Source organism: Musca autumnalis, unplaced genomic scaffold (genome assembly GCF_047663935.1).
Source record: "Musca autumnalis isolate F117 unplaced genomic scaffold, ASM4766393v1 scaffold_1, whole genome shotgun sequence".
NCBI classification, from domain to species: Eukaryota; Metazoa; Arthropoda; class Insecta; order Diptera; family Muscidae; genus Musca; species Musca autumnalis.
The window spans coordinates 220,436,116-220,455,780 of NW_027411644.1; the positions used below are offsets into that span (position 1 = coordinate 220,436,116).

The 19,665-nt window shown below is 36.0% G+C and overlaps 1 protein-coding gene across 1 annotated transcript in view; it reads right to left on the reverse strand.

Moving 5' to 3' along the window:
* The window catches only part of nau (myogenic-determination protein nautilus), a 73,361-nt gene extending 56,859 nt beyond the window's left edge, over positions 1–16,502 (reverse strand). The window contains exons 1-3 of the mRNA XM_073964015.1: positions 15,669–16,502; positions 1,971–2,093; positions 1,758–1,832 (exon numbers count right to left, since the gene is read on the reverse strand). Coding sequence (XP_073820116.1) covers positions 1,758–1,832; positions 1,971–2,093; positions 15,669–16,328 — 858 coding nt within the window. The 5' untranslated portion in view covers positions 16,329–16,502. The remainder of the gene's footprint in view (positions 1–1,757; positions 1,833–1,970; positions 2,094–15,668) is intronic.
* Positions 16,503–19,665: the final 3,163 nt, after the last annotated feature.

Consider the following 19,665-nt stretch of genomic DNA (forward strand, 5'->3'; position numbering starts at 1 on the left):
AAATCCATATTTGACTATTACAAGGAGATCCGCGTCGCCCCTATCGTTTATAAAATCGTATGGAGCTTTACTCGTTCACGCGGTACCAACGTTTATGTATGGCCAATGAAATAACTGGGTCTTATCAAAGCGACTTAGACTTGATAATTTCACAATTGACCAAATCCTATGCTCAGGAGAAGCAGATCGATATTTAACTTATGGGTCTTCTATGAGATACATCTTAGTTATAGGGTATCTTAGGTATTTCGTAATGGTCTCCTATACATAGACATTGTATTCTCTCATAAAAAAGTAGTGTTCTTATATAATATGGTCCAGTAGGCCCATTAGTCTTTTTGATAAAAATTTTAGTATTATATAATAAGTGGCGTTCTTTATGCGGGGATTCATTCAATAATAGATGCGTTCGTTTACTCAATAATTTGTAAAAATTTATACAAGTCCAGTAACTTCTTGTAAGCGGCTAAGGTCGTTTGCAATATACTGTAGGGAAAACGAAAAACATCCAGTAACAATTTGTAAAAATTTTGAGTAAACGAGCACACATACTATATCAAATGCGAAAAGTATGGCAGACCTCCCGTTGAAATTCCCTGCTCGAAACTCGTATTAAGAATCAATTAATATTATGAAAGCATTTACAATACGTTGGTACATAAAATGTTGACCCACAATTCAGCAAAACTATTGTTGGAATTTTATATCACAAACACACATACATGCACACGTATAAACGTTTTACACCATTTCATTTTTCATTCCTTATAAAAAAATCACACTTCTCCCCTACTCTTTCAATTTACCTCTTCCATATTTCATAGACAATATACAGACCAACTATGCCGACAAATAGACAAACATATGGCAGCGGTAGCATCATCAATGTGTGATATTCTTCTCCATCTTCTCCTTGTTACGTACGTCTTCTCCTCTCCATCATGGCTAATTTAACACCAAATACTTGGATAATCACCGACGACAATGCCGCCGACAGTATTAACAACAACAACATCAGCAGCAGCAATAGAAAGACATTCAAAATATCCAATAACAATAAATTTGGATACAAATCAAAATTAATCGCATCGTGTACCAGCATATTTGTTTTATTGGAAGAATATTATTTAAAATAAATTTTCAATTTATGATGTCTTCCCGAAAATCAAAAAACCAAAAGATTCTTTCCATACAGTCGACTCGGGTTAATTGGGATTTGTTTTTATAAATGTTCTTTGAGTGAGTAAAATTTTACAATATTGGAATGATAGTCCTTATTTACATAAGGTAATATTTGGCCAGTTGGTGGGAGATGTGAGTAAAAGATGTGAAAAAGTAGTTATTTTCGGCCACTAAAAGTCGACGAATAAATAGTTATATAAGTAGTTACGACCATTAAGTTAGAATTAGTTATGACATAGCCGATAAGGCCATAACCATAGAAAACCAAAAACCATTTGGTTCTTATGGTTATGGCTATGGCGTTATGTTATGTCACTACTAATCCATGGGTTTAGTTCAATCAGCTGGTTGATGTGACGTTATGGTTATGTCATAACTAATTCTACCTTTATATTGTCGACGTTCAGTGGCCAGAAAAAAACTAATAATTTCTTTTGAAAATTATGGGTTTGTACGGTCATTTGAATGAGTTTTTTTGCCGGCAAAGTTGCAGGATCACATTACAAATCTTTAAATAATAAATAACAATTTTTTTAAGAGCAATCATTATTTTTAGTTCACCTATAAACACTTACCAAGTAATCCTGATGGCATGATTTCCCACTTATCGAATCCGCTATATTGTCAAGGGTACGGATGGGAGATGATTCCTAAATTAAATTAAAAAACAACGATTAAAGACGTCCTTCGATAGGAAGTTTAGAATTATCCGGGTGGTTTCTGAACATAGTTCCAAATATCTTGTCAGCCATAATTCGACTATGACATCCTCACTGCCCCCAACTTACCTGCAATAAATCCTCTAAACTTTCAATATATTCAATGGCATTTCGTAGTATTTCAACTTTGGGCAAACGTTGATTTGGATTTGAAGAAGTACGTCTTTTCAACAATTCAAAAGCCTCATTAACCTGCAACAAACAAATGAAGCGATGAATAACGTAAATAAAACTGCAACAAGAAAAACGACAAAAATAAAATTTAAACGTGCAATGACAAATTGGCTTTTCTATTCGCATGTAAACGAATGTTGTGAGAAAAATTACAGATCATTTATAAAAATTCATATAATTTATATTTTATTTTTTTGTTTTATTTTCTAAAGGCGTTTTAAAAGAAACACACAGTGAGTGATAGATAGTCGAAGAATTAAATTTGGATTTTGTTTACCAGTTAATTGCTGTGGCTAGAACACAAATCCTAGAAAAAAATACCAAAATCGGGTAAGATTTTGATATTGTTCCAATGTATACCGATTTTTAAATTTTTTGTAGGATTTGTTGTTAAGCCACAGAAATTAACTGGTAAAATTTTCTCATCGATTGGAGAATAAATGTGCGTTTTCGTGAAAATTCACCTTTAGCCCCATACAAATTACAATGGACACTTTGAGGCCCCAGTTGCACGTGTTAACTTATTCCGATTGTGCTCAAACTTTACCAATCTTAAAATCTAACAAAAACAAGTGTAAAAAAGTATCAGTCGCCTTTGCCGGCAAATATATACCCTCAGCCTGTGTGAGTTGAAATACTTTTTTTCAAAAAAAAAACTTATGTATTTAGGGGGTTTTTAAAATTTTGGGCGTATGAACCGACAAAAGCTCAAAAATTTGCGGGGGATATCGATAGATAGAGCTTTTTTATCACACTAGCCTACGAAAAACATAATATCGCTTTAAACAGGGCCACTAGGAAAACCTTCGGTAAAAATGTCCAAAGGATCCTCGACAGACCCTTAACCACACAAAAATCTTGAACATTTGTGTGGGTGGTACCACAAAGATTGGACAGGTAGGGCCCAAATTTGAACACAAACTAAGTTTCGACAATATTTAGAGATCCAAAGCTTGGACCAAATCACTATTTTAGCGAATATTTTCGAACTTTTGTGGGAGAGGTGCCGGAAGGAGTGGACCTATAAGCACCACCTTCGATTTTCATCTAATATTCGAAGAAATATTACAATATCCAAAGTGTGGACGAACACAGTATTCATTCGGTTCGAGCCCTCTAGCCACTATATATGGTGCCATAGGGTTTTTACACCTTCCGGACTGTTTTTTTCAAGAAGTATGGACTTGCCCCTGAAAAAACTTTTACTGTCTTGATTGAGGCAGTGAATGCAAGTTGCTTCAACAACAACTAAAGTGATTCGAGAGCAGGTCTTAAAGTGAACTTATCCAAAATTTTGTGTGGGAGGTGCCCGAAGAAGTGGACAAATGTAGCCCATATTCGAACATATAGCTGGTAGATATAAGGATGTGTAAAGTATGGACCACATCTATCACTCCCATCAAGATTTATCGTGCGCACAATTTTTCCGAACATTTTCGAACTTTTGTGGGGGAGGTACCTGAAGGAGTTGACCGATATGGCTTATCTTCGAGCTGAAACGGCAGACCCGTTCGAGAGTTATCTTGCGCACCCACCACAACACACGGTGTCATAGGAGTTTTTTTTTTTTGAAACTTTCAGGCTATTTTCTCAGGAAGTATGGACTTGCCCTTCATGAAACTTGTTCCGTTGTATGTGTGTCAGTGAATACAAGCTGCTACAACAAAAATCAAAGCTATTCGAAGGCAGGTCCTAAACTGAATTTTTCCGAAATTTTGTGTGGGAGGTACCCAAAGGAGTGGATCGATTGAGTCCATATTGGATCATCATCTATGTCTGGTAGAAAATTCACGATGTGCAAAGTATGGACCAAATCGATTAATTCCTTCAAGTGTAATCGTGCGCACAAATTTTCCGAATATTTCCGAACTTGTGTGGGGGAGGTACCGGAAGGAGTGAACCGATATAACCCATCTTCGAAGTTAAAGTAAGTTTGGACAAAATATTACGAAAGCCAAATTTTGGACCGAATCGGATGATCCGAATCGGTTGAACGAGAGTTATCGTGCGCTCCAGCCAGCCAGACAGACGGACGGACATGGCTAAATCAACTCCAAACATATTTGGGGTCTAAAACCATCATTTCGATGAGGCACATTTTGCCCGTATGAAAGTGTATATACCCTCGTTAGCATAAATGCTGAGGGTATAATAAACACTTTAGGTGGGGGTACCGCATAAAAAAATCCGACATTGATTTTTAAAACCACCCTATCGTGTACATCAGCTCGAAGGGAGCAATCGATTTTGCACATCGTGTTATTCCTTCCAGATATAGATCGGGTTCGAATATCTGTCCACTCCTTCGGGTACCTCCCACACAAAATTGGGATAAAGTAAAGTTTACGAGCCTCTCTCGGATCGTTTCGAAATTTGTTTCAGTTGGTTGTCCTTGCGGCTCCCTTTGTCCATATTTACATTCGGCAATTTTCCTTGCGGTAATTTTCAGTTTTATGGAGAGGGAGGTAAGGCATATAGTAACCCTTTGCCTCTCAACACCCTCTCTCACCACAAGGAAAATTGCCTGAGATATTTGCTTAATGTTCTAAGAAACCCTGACGACACCAAATAAAATGGCAAATAATTCTCGCACAGAGTTTCTGATTGGTGCAGACTTTGCTCATCGTATTATTTCATCCAGTCATGTATTAGGCTGAAATATGGACTCCCGCACAAAATTCGGATAAAGTGAAGTTTAAGAGCTCATCTCGGACCGTCCTGAAATTTGTTCAGCAGTTTCTCCTTGCGGCTCCCTTTACAACGGTACAATTTTTTTCTGGCGCAAGTCCATACTTCCTGAGATATTTCCCTAAATGTTTTAAGAAACTCTGACGTCACCGAACAAAATGGCAAATCCGCAAGATAATTTTCGCAGAGAGTTTCTGATAGTACAACATATTATTTCATACAGTCATCTATCAGGTTGGAATATCGGCTATATCGATATATATAAATTCGAAAAAAGTGAAGTTTATGATCTCCATTCGCATCGTTTAGATTCTTTTTTCAGTAGGTTGTTCTAGCGGCCTCATTTACAACGGTACAATCATTTTCAGGAGTAAGTGAATACTTCCTGAGATAATGGTCCAAGCTCCAAAACCCTACCGGCACATACCCAAATGGTTATTGTGCAAGATAACTCTAAAACTTTTTCAAAAATTTCTTTCAAACTTAGTTTAACGTAATTTAATATTTCGAGTCCACTATGAAGAAGTTTGGTTACTAAAAATTGTTGGTATATGTCAATGATTTGGTATAGCCCCATATTACGGTACATACAGATTTTAAATCAGACTCGTGATATAAAACGAATATTTTTTTATATACGGCATAATTATTCAGCCCAATCACGAATGAAAATTCCGTGCGGAATTTCTCTCTTTCCTCTTCTCTCCTATCACAAACAAAAAATCCGCACGGAAAAAATTCCGATGGAGAAAAAGTAGGTATCATGAACGCTCTCAAACATGTGTTTTCCTCCAAAAAAATCTCCCTTGCAAAACTGAAGGGAGATTACAAAAAAGTTGGTATTTCCCAAAAATTTTGTACAGAAAATGCAAAATAAACAGTTTTCTTGGATTTTTATACTAAAATCTTCAATTCGCGGTTGGAAATTTATTAAAAAATGAACATATTTCACAAAATAACATTAGTTTGCAAACTCGGTCACTCTCAACTTTTTGTACCGATCAACGAAGGATGGCAGAATTTTGCACAAACAAAACACCGCTTCATTATTCTTGAAAAACACTGGATAAATGCATATTTTCAATTATTTTTATTTCAACATTCATATTTTTTCAATTTTTGCCACCTTTTTATTAAAAACACTTGTTTTTGATACATTCATGATAGTGTCAGTTCCATAGCACAATACACTGTTTCCTTGGAATTTTCCAATCTTATTTGATGATTTTCATAACAAGTAACATCTTCTGAATATCTTTGATGTGTAAAAGTTTAATTTATTTGATTAAAGTTCTTTATTTTGTCTAAAAACACAAACATTTAACATTTTCTCTTTGTTTTCACAACAATTAGGGAACACAAGGTATGAAAACGACCGTTCAGTGCTGCCAAATTCAATGATTATTTTTCTCACATTATTTATGATAGGAGGAATGTTCTCTCGAGAAAAATCTATTCCGCGAGAGTTGTATTCCGCAAGAATATTCATGATTGGGCTGATTGTGTTTGGTTTTGTTTTTGTTTATCAGTGGCTGAGGGTATATGAGGCGCTCAGCGCCAAAACGGCCTAACCCACATTTTCAAAAAATCAAACTGACCGTGCTGATCGAACCGGAACCTTTTGTAATATATACTTAAAAATCCCCAATTGCATAGGTTAACCCTATGTTATTATACATGCCAAAAACTGTTTTCCCTTTACTGAAAGTTTGAAAAAATATGGACTCCAAAATGGCCCAAGCCACATAGGCAAAATCGAATACTGGAAATAAAAAAATACGTGTGGTTTAGGCCAAAAACGCATGTTTCGAATTGAAAAAAAATATATAAAAATAAATTTTCGAGAAGAATTTGTAAGTAAAAACCAAAGGTTAAGTAATAAAGTTGACTTACGCCCTGTAGAATTTAAGAAGTTAATAATGTATAGCCAACAATGTGGTGGCCAAAACCGTGACATAAGAATGAACACTATTTACACATACATACATGGTCAATAATTCGACCTTCTCAGTGGAACGGATAGACAACAAATTTTTAGTGTCTTGCCATTCATGCCTACCATGCGATCAAGATTTTGGTCTCACGACAAAAAGGGAACCATTTCACTTGGTAAAGATGACGACAGATGAAATAAAAAAGCATATCCTCAATCAAATAAAAAAATCTCCGAAGAGAAGACTTCAAAAGTTGAATGGCGTAAGATTCAGTGCCTTCGATTCCAAAATGCGAAGCCATTTATAATTTAGTACAAATATTCAAATGACATAAATGTTTTATTTCAAGAAGTTGATATTTTAAAAAGGATCTCCAGCAAGTACGTAAATTTTGAATTGGAACCGCTTTATCCGGGAGGAAGATTCATTGAAGCTGCAAAGTTAAAGGATTTACAGAAACTCAAAGGGTTCATACTTCCTATAAATCATGCATTTTATAATAATTTAAAAACAAATTCGAGAGCCGAAGATGAAGATATCCAGGAAGGTGACCAATAATTATTATTAATATGTATCAATTAAAACGCTCACAGTTATTTTTATTATTCATCTGAAGAACTTTTGTTGTTTTAATAAATGGAATGGCCTAACCCTCAGTTCCTATCAATATATTTTTTAAATGGATGCCAAAACGGCCTGAGCCACTTTAATTTTTTTATTAATTGTTTAAAACAGTCTTTATCTATGTAAACTAATACCTAATGATTAACCTAAAACAAATATTACAATTAATATATATTTATAAATAATAAAAAAATTATAAAAATATTTGAAAAACTTGTTTTCTTTCAACTTCGTTTTTCTCAGAATCATTTCTATGTGGGTTAGGCCGTGGTACAGACCATACCTGACATTTCACAAATCTAATTTCTGTTTGAAGCCCGATATCACGACTTGTTAGTTACTTATTGTATTTATAAAACGCTCCTCTGGCCATCTCTATTCGACATCGAATTTCATGTGATATACAACGATATTGGCAAAGTAAAGCGTATCGAGTTACAACGATTGCTTTAGCTAGGCTATGTCATTAGAATGAGAGTGGCTGTACAGTGTACACGCAGAACTGTAAGGCCAAGGCTTCGATGGAATAAACAAGTGGATAGCGAAGCTAAAAAAGCACGATATTGCAAATTGTGAAAAAACAAGTAAGAAAGTATCAGTTAGCTGTGCTCACAGATATATCCTCAGCCTCATATCTAAATAAGTAAACACAATACTTCTGACATCTATTGGGGTTTTTGAGTTTTTGGACAATTTGTCAAAAATTTCTACTTCTTAACTAGAGCCGCTAACATGTTGCCAAAAATTAAAAGAAAAACCTATCCCAGACGAGTTCTTAAACTGCACTCTTTCCAAAATTTGTGGGGAAGGTAGCCGAAAAAGTGGTCCGATGTAGTCAATATTCGGCCATAATTCGAGGTTGTAAGAAATAATACGATGTACAACGTCTGGACCAAATAGGTTTCTACCTTGGAGGGTTATCTTACGCACTACCCAGTTTAGTTGGTAGACTTTTTGGGACCTTTTGACCCTTTATCTTAGGTAGTACTTACTTGCCCCCGAACAAAATTGCGCCGTCGTAACAGGGAACGCATGAAAAATATGCAGCAAACAAACGACAAACAGACAGTTGTCTAAATCAACTCCTAATTTTTTGAAACGGATTTCGTCCAAACATACATGGGGTCTATAACCGTTATTTCGATGAGGTAAAATTGTGTTTGTGTCAAAGTGTATATGGAAAGTTGGGCTTAAGGCTGTGGCTATAAAAACAACAACAAAAAGAGTGCAATAGAAGTCTTTACATAGTTCGGCTTATATAACAAATGTTCTCTAAAGGTTCACCTAAATAAGTAAAATAGATACGCACTATCTTTACATGGATTCCAAATTTGCCTTCGATACTCCAGTAAAATATAACTCATTTGAAACCATGTCATTATATAAAGTCCCCATAAAGTAACCGAGAGTCCTATGTAAATGGGCCTAAAGAAAATTTTGTAGCTTTGAAAATTCTCCACAAGATTGACATTTATGATATTTTCGTAGGTTTTACCGTTTTTGAGATATAGAAGTTCAAATTGAGACAATGCACTGACTTTTTTCTTGACTGACTTTGTTTCTTGATATTTCTCAAGAAAATCGTGAAAACCTAAAGAACCCCTAAAAATGTGAACTTAAATCGCGATTTATTTTAAAATCCCTCCGGCAATTTTTTTGTTTCTTGATATTTCTCATCTATGAGCATTGTAGTTTCAGAATCAGCAAAAACTTCCGAGGTGTAAGCACCTTCCATTTAAATTTGTTAAGGCACACCGTGATAGAAGTCCGTTTGTATGTATTCTAATGATAAAAATATACGTATATAAAATTGAAAATTTGTAATTTTTTTATTTGAAATTAATTATCCAAATTTCCTTTTTTTATTGACTGTTAAACATTTGGTAAAAAGAAAAAATTGCTATCTCACCGATCGTAAACTTTTTTATGGCTTTTTAAGGTGTTCGATGGTGTACCTAACATAACTATGTGTGGTAATACAATTTTCTGGGTGTTAATCCCATCAATGTGTTTCCTTTCTTTCTAACATTTATTTTTTTAAACTAACAGTGGGTATTTGTGTAATTTGTAGTCAATGATGGCTTTCCCCGTTTGGCTGCCCATTTATATATTTGTCTACACAGTTGTCATTTCATCCTTGTGGATATTTTTGTGTGGTCTTTCCAGCAATTGGATTTTTATGATCTTCCACTGAAGATCGCTAGCGTTTGTTGTGTTTTGTCTGTCTGTCTCTTTTTTTTTGGGGTTAACTTAAGATTTACCGATTGTTGAGTTTTACGACCTGCAACAATTTTAATGTATTGTCTCATGATATTTTTTGCAGATCATAAAAATTAATTTATGGTCCCGCAATATTGTTTGTGCTAGCTTAGTTATTTGGTTACACAAACTTGGCTATTTTTATGCGATTCCATGTCTTGGCTTATTTGATAGTGACATCTTTTGTGACATTTATGTTTTTTGAAATTAAAATGAAATAAATTTTCATTATTTGTCAAACTGACAATGAACTTTCATTGGCGGATAAATTCTGGAGTGTGTTGCGTAGACACATTTAGGCAATATCACAGCCATCACATGGATTTTTTAAACAATATTTCTGAGGGACTATCACAGCCACGAGCGTGAGTTTCTTAAAAAATATTTCGTAGGGAATATCACAGCCATAAACGTGAATTTTTTAAACAAAATTTTTGGGATTTTTTAAACATTATATATTCGATACAATCACAGCCACAAGCGTGAGTTTCTTAAAAAAAAAATATTTTGTAGGGTATATCACAGCCATAAGCGTGGACTTTTAAAGAATATTTCTGATGTACTCTCACAGCCATATGCGTAGATTTTTTAAACAATATTTCTTCGGGAGTTTCACAGCTATAAGCAAGGATATTTTAAAAAATATTTCATAGGGAATATCACAGCCATCAGCATGGATTTCTTAAAAAATATTTCGTATGGTATATCAAAGCCATAGGCATGGATTTCTTAAAAAATATTTCGTATGGTATATCAAAGCCGTAAGCTTGGATTACTTAAAAAATATTTCGTACGATATATCACAGCCACAAGCGTGGGAATATCACAGCCATACGCGTGGATTTTTTAAACAATGTTTCAGAGAGAATATCTCAGCCATAAGCGTGGAATTTTCAAAAAATATTTCTTAGGGAATATAACAGATGTAAGCGTGGACTTTTAAAACAATATTTCCGAGGGACTATCACAGCCATACGCGTGGATTTTTTAAACAATATTTCTGAGGGTCTATCACAACCATAAGCGTGGATTTTTCAAAAAATATATTTTCGGGACTTTCACAGCCATAAGCGTGGATTTTTCAAAAAAATATATATTTTCGGGACTATCACAGCCATAAGCGTGGATTTTGCAAAAAAATATATTTTCGGGACTATCACAGCCATAAGCGTGGATTTTTCAAAAAATATATTTTCGGGACTATCACAGCCATAAGCGTGGATTTTTCAAAAAATATATTTTCGGGACTATCACAGCTATAAGCGTGGATTTTTCAAAAAATATATTTTCGGGAATATCACAGCCATAAGAGTGGATTTTTCAAAAACTATATTTTCGGGACTATCACAGCTATAAGCGTGGATTTTTCAAAAAATATATTTTCGGGACTATCACAGCCATAAGCGTGGATTTTTCAAAAAATATATTTTCGGGACTATCACAGCCATAGGCGAGGATTTTTCAAAAAATATATTTTCGGGACTATCGCAGCCATAAGCGTGGATTTTTCAAAAAATATATCTTCGGGACTATCGCAGCCATAAGCGTGGATTTTTCAAAAAATATATTTTCGGGACTATCACAGCCATAAGCGTGGATTTTTCAAAAAATATATTTTCAGGACTATCACAGCCATAAGCGTGGATTTTTCGAAAAATATATTTTCGGGACTATCACAGCCATAAGCGTGGATTTTTCGAAAAATATATTTTCGGGACTATCACAGCCATAAGCGTGGATTTTTCAAAAAATATATTTTCGGGGCTATCACAGCCATAAGCGTATATTTTTCAAAAAATATATTTTCGGGACTTTCACAGCCATAAGCGTGGATTTTTCAAAAAATATATTTTCGGGACTATCACGGCCATAAGCGTGGATTTTTCAAAAAATATTTTCGAGGGACTATCACAGACATAAGCGTGTATTTTTTAAACAATATTTTGTGGGACTATCACAGCCCTAAGCGTGTATTTCTTAAAAATATTTCTTTGGGACTATCACAGCCATAAGCGTGTATTTCTTAAAAAATATTTGCGATGGACTATCACAGCCATAAACGTGGATTTTTTAAACAATATTTCCGAGGGACTTTGACAACCATTAGCGTGGATTTTTTAAACAATATTTCCGATGGACTTTGACAACCATTAGCGTGGATTTTTTAAACAATATTTCCGAGGGACTTTGACAACCATTAGCGTGGATTTTTTAAACAATATATCCGAGGGTCTTTGACAACCATTAGCGTGGATTTTTTAAACAATATTTCCGAGGGACTTTCGCAGCCAAAAGCGTGGTTTTTATAAACATTATTTCAGAGGGTCTATCACAGCCATAAGCGTGGATTTTTAAAACAATATTTCCGAGGGACTATCACAGACATAAACGTGGATTTTTTAAACAATATTTCCGAGGGACTATCACAGCCATAAGCATGGATTTTTTAAACAATATTTCCGAGGATCTATCACAACCATAAGCGTGGATTTTTCAAAAAATTTTTATTCGGGACTATCACAGCCATAAGCGTGGATTTTTTAAACAATATTTCCGAGGGAATATACCAGACATAAGCGATATCTTTTAAAGCAATATTTCCGAGGGAATATCACAGACATAAGCGATATCTTTTAAAGCAATATTTCCGAGGGACTCTCACAACCTTAGACGTGGATTTTTTAAACAATATTTCCGAGGGATTGTCACAACGATTAGCGTGGATTTTTTAAACAATATTTCCGAAGGACTATCACAATTATTTATTAAAAAATATTTCCGAGGGACTGTCACAACGACTAGCGTGGATTTTTTAAACAATATTTCCGAAGGACTATCACAATTATTTATTAAAAAAATATTTCCGAGGGACTGTCACATCGATTAGCGCGGATTTTTTAAACAATATTTCCGAGGGACTGTCACAACGATTAGCGAGGATTTTGTAAACAATATTTCCGAAGGACTATCACAATATTAATTGCCACCGTGGTGCAATGGTATGCACGCCCGCCTTGCAGAAGGTCGGGGGTTCGATTCACCGGCCAAGCAACATCAAACATTTTTCAACGGTGGCAAAATACCCCTCAGTAATGTTGGCGACATTTCCTGAGTATTTCAGCCTTGAAAAACTTATCCACAAGTGGTGTCTTAAGACACGCCGTTCGGACTCGGCGATAAACAGTAGGTCCCATATCATTGAGCTAAATATGAATCGGGGTGCACTCATTGATATGAGAGAAGTCTCCCTTATCCCGGATGGGATGTTGTGGAACAATGTTTTTTTATCACAATTATTTATTAAAAAATATTTCTTCGGGACTATCACAGCCATAAGCGTGGAATTTTTAAACAATATTTCCGAAGGACTATCACAACCATTAGCGTGGATTTTTTAAACCATATTTCCGAGGGACTATCACAGCCAATCGTGAGTTTTTTAAACCATATTTCCGAGGGACTATCACAGCCATTAACGTGGATTTTTTAACAATATTTTCGAGGAGAAGACGATCAAGATAATCTGGTAAAATATGCAGATGGTGTGCTCAGGATATGGAAAGATAATTTTACCAAACTGTTGATATCCAATACTAGCGAAGACGACGAAGATATCACAGATCCAATACCAGATTGTGGTATTGAATGTATACCACCCGGCCAAGATGAGGTAAAGGCAAGAATAAAACGACTGAAGATTAATAAGGCAGCCGAGCTGTAAAAACGAATGGAAATCTTTTCTTAGTTCGGCGTATAGGACAAATGTCCTGTAGAGAGCCAACTAAATAAGTAAGTAATCCGTTAGTTATCATGTTCATCCATTGGGATCGGGTTTTTTTTTTTAACTTTTGGGCCAGGAAGTATGGACCTGCTATGAAAAAGCAAACTATCATTGTCTCATATATCAATCCAAAGGATTGGATTGATATAGGCCATATATGATATAGGCCAGACGTAATACAAATTTGGAAGAATTATTACGATACAACGTTTCGACCACATCGGCTACTCTCTCCTGAAGTTATGGTGTTAACAAGCCAGAGAAACAAACTAACGAACATGACTAGATGATCGACTTCAAACAGAATGGTTTTTAACATATGTGGATTCTAAACCCCTTTTTTTAAATTGCCTCTGTAGCCTTAAGGCTGAGGGCATAATAAGAGGCACCCAAATTTAGTTAAATACCTTTTTATATCCTCCACCATAAGAAGGAGGGTATAATTATATTTGTCATTCCGTTTGTAACACATCGACATATTAGTCGGAGACCCTATTTTTGATCTATTCTTCTAAGTCGTAATAATTATGTCCGCTGTCCGTCCGTCTGTGTGTTTGGTGAAATCAATATAAATTTAAGACAGAGCTTGATAATTTGATACATAAGTTTATATTACTCCTAGGATGTTTAGTATTGAAAATGGGCTATATCGGTCGACTTTATGATATATCCCTTATAGGACGGCACCTTCGGATTTTCAGTATTTTCTAGGTTATAGCGTCATTATCACAGCGAAATGGCTGAAATTTTGTATTTAGTCTTGGTAGGGAGCCCTGAACTTTCATCCAGATCTTTGATGTAGGTCCATGTTTTGATATACCTCCTTAGAACGGTACTTTCACCCTGAAATTTTAAATGGCTGAAATATTGTATCTTTTCTGTCTTGAGAGCGTGGAATTTTCCTCCATAAATTTGTTGCTATAGGTCCTAGCCTTGATATAGCCCTCATAGAACTGTATCTTCCGATTACCGGTATTTTCAAGGCTTTAGCCTAATTATCACACCGAAATGGCAGAAATTTTGTATTTTGTCTTTTTTTGGGAGTACACAACTTTACTCCAGAAAATTTAGTGGTATAGGTCCACGTTTTGATATATCCCCCATAGAATATGACCTCCTGATTTTTGGTATATTCAAGGTTGTAACCTCATTTTCACACCGAATTTCGTATTTAGCCTTTATTGTGAGCCCTGAACTTTCGGCCAGAAATTTGTTGCTGAAGTTTCAGGTGTTGATATAGCCCCTATACTCGTAGAGCGGAACCTTCAGATGTTCTCTATTTTCAAAGTTTTAGCCTTATTAGCACACTGAAATGGCTGAAATGTCGTATTCTGTCTGCGTCGGGAGCGTTGAAATTTCCTCCAGAAATTAGTTGCTAAAGGTTCACGTTTTGATACAGCCCCCATAGAACGGAACCGTTGAATTTTTGGTATTTCCAAGATTTCAGCTTCTTTATCACACACAAGTGGCTGAAATTTCGTATCTAATCTTCGTAGGGAGCCCTAAACGTTCACCCGGAAAATTGTTAATGCAGGTCCATGTTTTGATATAGTCTCCATACATCTATACCGATTCCGATTTTCGGCATTTTTAAGGTTATGGCCTAATTATCACACCGAATTGGCTTACATTTCATATTTAGTCTTCGTTGGGAGCCCTGAAATTTCACCTAGAAATTTGTTGCTATAGGTCCACGTTTTGATATACCCCGAATGGATCGGAATCTTCCGATTTTGGGGTATTTTTAAGGTTTTAACTTCATTATCACAACGAAAAGGCTTACATTTCATATTTAGCCTTCGTTGGGAGCATTCAACTTTCCCACAGAAATTTGCTGCTTTAGGTTCATGTTTTGATATAACCCCCATTGTACGGTGCCTTCCGATTTTCGGTATTTTCAAGGTTTTAGCCTCATTATCACACCAAAATGCATTTTGCCTTCGTTTGGGAGTACAAAATGTTACCCTAGAAATTTGTTGATACAGGTCCAATTTTATATAGCCCCCATATCTCTCGATTTTCGGCATTTTCAAGGTTTTAGGCTCTTTATTACGTCGAAATGTCTAAAATTCGTATTAAGCCCTGAACTTGTCTCCAGAATTGTATTGATATACGTCCACGTTTTAATAAAGCCCCATAGAACGGAACCTTCAGATTTTCTTTAGTCTTCGTAGAGAACCCTAAACTTTCACCCTGAAATTTGTTGCTATAGGTCTACGTTTGAAATCGCTGAAATTTCGTATTTACTCTTTGAACCTTTATTATTTTGTACATACAACTTTTTGGCTGTCGATCAGAATTTCTTACCTTTCTTAAACGTCTGCGTTCACGCATAGTGGCCGCTTTGCGACGGTCCACTGCAACCGACTTCTTTTTGCACGCCTTACAGGCCCATGTAAGGCAGGGTCGTGACGATTGGGCATTGGCACAGACTAAAGGTGCCAAGACATGCTCCTCTGAACTTAAACTATTCTCATCGTAATCCGTAAAGATGGGCGAAGGTGTCAAATTATGAGATTCACTTGGGGTGTCATTAAAATTACGAAAGTTGCAGCTATTTGCCGATGAGGAGTTGTGGGAATTTGTCAGAGATTCACAGTTATTTGAGGCGGTGTGTAAGCGGCTTAAGAACGAATGCAGTTGTTGCTGCTGCTGTTGTTGTTGTTGTTGTTGATACTGCTGATTATGAAGTTGTTGTTGTTGTTGATGATGATGTAATTGCTGCTGTTGCTGGTGATGAACAACATTTTGTTGTTGCTGTTGCATTCTTGAATTAAATTGATATTGAATCATTGATTTAAACACTTCTTCTTGTTTTAATTCTTCTTCTTGTTGCTCTTGTTTTATTACACCAACACCTACAACTCTATCACTGTTATAAACACTTTCACTTGCACTATGGCCCGCTGGCGTATTCAAGGGATTTGTGGTTTTGCACTGAAAATTATTTCGATAATATTTGGTCATAATACTTTGCGATTTTTTTTCTAATTCATCTATTATCTTTAAAACAATTGACTTTTTAATTTCTTTATTTAATATACACTTTTCCCGTTAGCAAATTTTCCGTCGTCGCCAAAACATAAAATATCCGCGTACCGTTCTTTTGTATCTTTTCGTCGTCTATCATCGGCGGCACTCATTTAACATTTGGTGACAACATCTTCGTTTTCGTTTTGAATATTTTGGTTTTGTGTGTGTTTTTCGAAAATTCTGAGTGAAATACTCAAAAAAAATATTGTCACAAAAGTGTTTTGAGTTGTTGTTATTTTTAAATCGTTCGCTTATTCGTTGTTTCTTCTAATCATTCGAATCATGAATGGTAGGGGTGGTGGTGGTGTATCACCAGATGCTGTGTGTAGGATCCCACATATGCTAGGATGTGTGTGTGTGTGTGTTTGTGCGATCACGCCCCATTACGTAGTTGTTGTTTTTGTTTCTGATTCCTTTTGATACTTATTGAGTAACAAATAGCAAGTGGTAAATTTAATGTGTCTTCGACATATGCTTGTCCGACATTTTGTTTCTTTTTATTTTTTAATAACAAGAAAAACAGATTAAGTTCCGCATAAAACTTTTGTATCCACATTTTGGTACAAAAATGTGACAATGAACCCCCGAAATAGCGTTACCAATGAATACTAAATACGAAATTTCAGCCATTTCGGTGTAATAATGTGGCTAAAACATTGAAAATACCGAAAATCGGAAGGTACAGTTCTATGGGCGCTGTACCAAAACGTGAACCTTTAGCAAACATATAGCAACAAATGTCTGGTTCAGCGCTCCCAACGCAGACTAAATACAAAATTTCAGTAATTTCTGTGAAACCTTGAGAATACCGAAAATGGGAAGTTATCCTCGTTCCATGGGGTCTATATCAACAAATTTCTGGAGGAAGGTTCAGCGCTCTTAATAAAGACTAAGTACGAAATTTCAGTCATTTCTGTGTGACAATGAGGCAAAAACCTTGAAATACCGAAAATCGGAAGATACAGTTCTATGGGGGCTATATCAAATCGTGGACCTATAGCAACAAATTTCTCCCGAATTCTTAATGCTTCCAACGCAGACTAAATGCGACATTTCGGTGTGATATTGAGGCTGAAACCTTGAAAATACCAGAACTCGGAAGGTACAGTTCTATGGGTGCTATATCAAAACTTGGGAATATAGCAACAACGTGGACATACAGCAAGTGAACCTTAAGGGCTCCCAACGAAGACTAAATACCAAATTTCAGCCGTTTCAGGCTATAACCTTGAAAATATCAAATCCCATTTGCAATACCAAACATCCTAGAAGTAGTAGAAACATCTGTATCTTCTGGACGAGCGGGCATGGTTACTTCGACTTTTATGCGCATCAGTAACACTGTACAACACAAAAATAATTACAAGATAATTCGGCCAGATTATGAAAGAGGATCGAAATGAAGAAGACACGTGTGTCGGCGTTTTGGAAGTTTACGTCGGGAAGTAACCTAAAAAGGTGTGGTAAGTTCCGCCCATTTCTACAGGTTTTGAATTATTCAACATCAGATTCCTTGGAATCCTTGCATTTTTGGTATAAAGTGTCTTTGGCAATAGTACTCAATTTTGTCAGAGCAGGAGTAGCTACCAATATTATAGTATTTAGGACCATGCCAAAATCATGGATGTTAGGACTCGTATGTCAGAATTATTCACTGGAGAATAGCCGTAGACTATCTCCGCATTTTCACATACAATATCAGTAGACAGCGGAATTTTATGCAACCCCTATTTTTAGTCCGATTCATGTCAAATTTTGAGACTGGGCATATTTTTGGCTTCTGATTACATTGCAATCGAAACATACGACATATGCAAAATGCATAAATTTTTGCATATGCAAAATATATGCATTTTACATATTTTTTTTATGCAACAAATATTTCAATAATAGGTACAAAAATGTTTATGTGTACAATTTTTCTGTTTAAAATTCTCTTCAGAAAAGTCAATAAAATAGAGAAATGTATAACCAGAGCCACAACCTTCAAAATACCGAAAATCGGGAGGTATCGCTCTATGGGGCCTATATGAAAGCCTGACAAATCGACAAATTTTAGGTGGAAAGTTTTTTACCCCCAAGGAAGACTTAATAACAAATTTCAGCCATTTCGGAGGGATATTGACACCACAACCTTCAAAATACCGAAAATCGGGAGGTACCGTTCTATGGGGGCTATGTGAGGACGTGGACCTATACCGACAAATTTCTGGGGGAAAGTTTTATAACCACATCGAAGACAAAATGCCAAATTTCGGTCATTTTGGTGGGATATTGACGCCACAACCTTCAAAATACCGAAAATCGGGAGCTACCATTCTATGGGGCCTATATGAAGACGTGGACCTATACCGATAAATTTCTGGGGAAAGTTTTTTACCCCCAACGAAGACTGAATACCAATTTCAGTCATTTCGGTGGGATATTGAGGCCACAACCTGCAAAATTCCGAAAATCGGTAGGTACCATTCTATGGGGGCTATATTAAGACGTGGACCTGTATCGAGAAATTTCAGGTGGAAAGTTTTATACCCCCAAGGAAGACTTAATACCAAATTTCAGCCATTTCGGAGAGATATTGAGGCCACAACCTTCAAAATACCAGAAATCCGGAGGTACCGTTCTATGGGGGCTATATGAAGACGTGAACCTATACCGAGAAATTTCTGGTGGGAAGTTGTATACCCCCAACGAAAACTAAATATCAAATTTCAGTCATTTCGGTGGGATATTGAGGCCACAACCATCAAAATACCGAAAATCGGGAGGTACAATTCTATGGGGGCTATATTAAGACGTGGACCTATATCGAGAAATTTCAGGTGGAAAGTTTTATACCCCCAAGGAAGACTGAATACCAAATTTCAGTCATTTCGGTGGGACATTGAGGCCACAACCTTCAAAATACCGAAAATCGGGAGGTCCCATTATATGGGGGCTATATGAAGACGTGGACCTATGGCGACAAATTTCAGGTGGAGTGTTTTATACCCCCAACGAAGACTAAATACCAATTTTCAATTTCATTTTCAATTAATACCAAATTTCAGCCATTTCGGTGGGATATTGAGGCTACAACTTTCAAAATACGGAATATGGGTAGGTACCGTTCTATGGGGGCTATATGAATATAGGTCCAGGTCACCTATGCGGACAGATTTCAGTTGTAAAGTTTCATACCCCTAACGAAGACTTAATACCAAATTTCAGCCATTTTGGTGCGGTATTTAGACCACAAATCCTTGAATATATTTCTGCATATGGTTTTGAA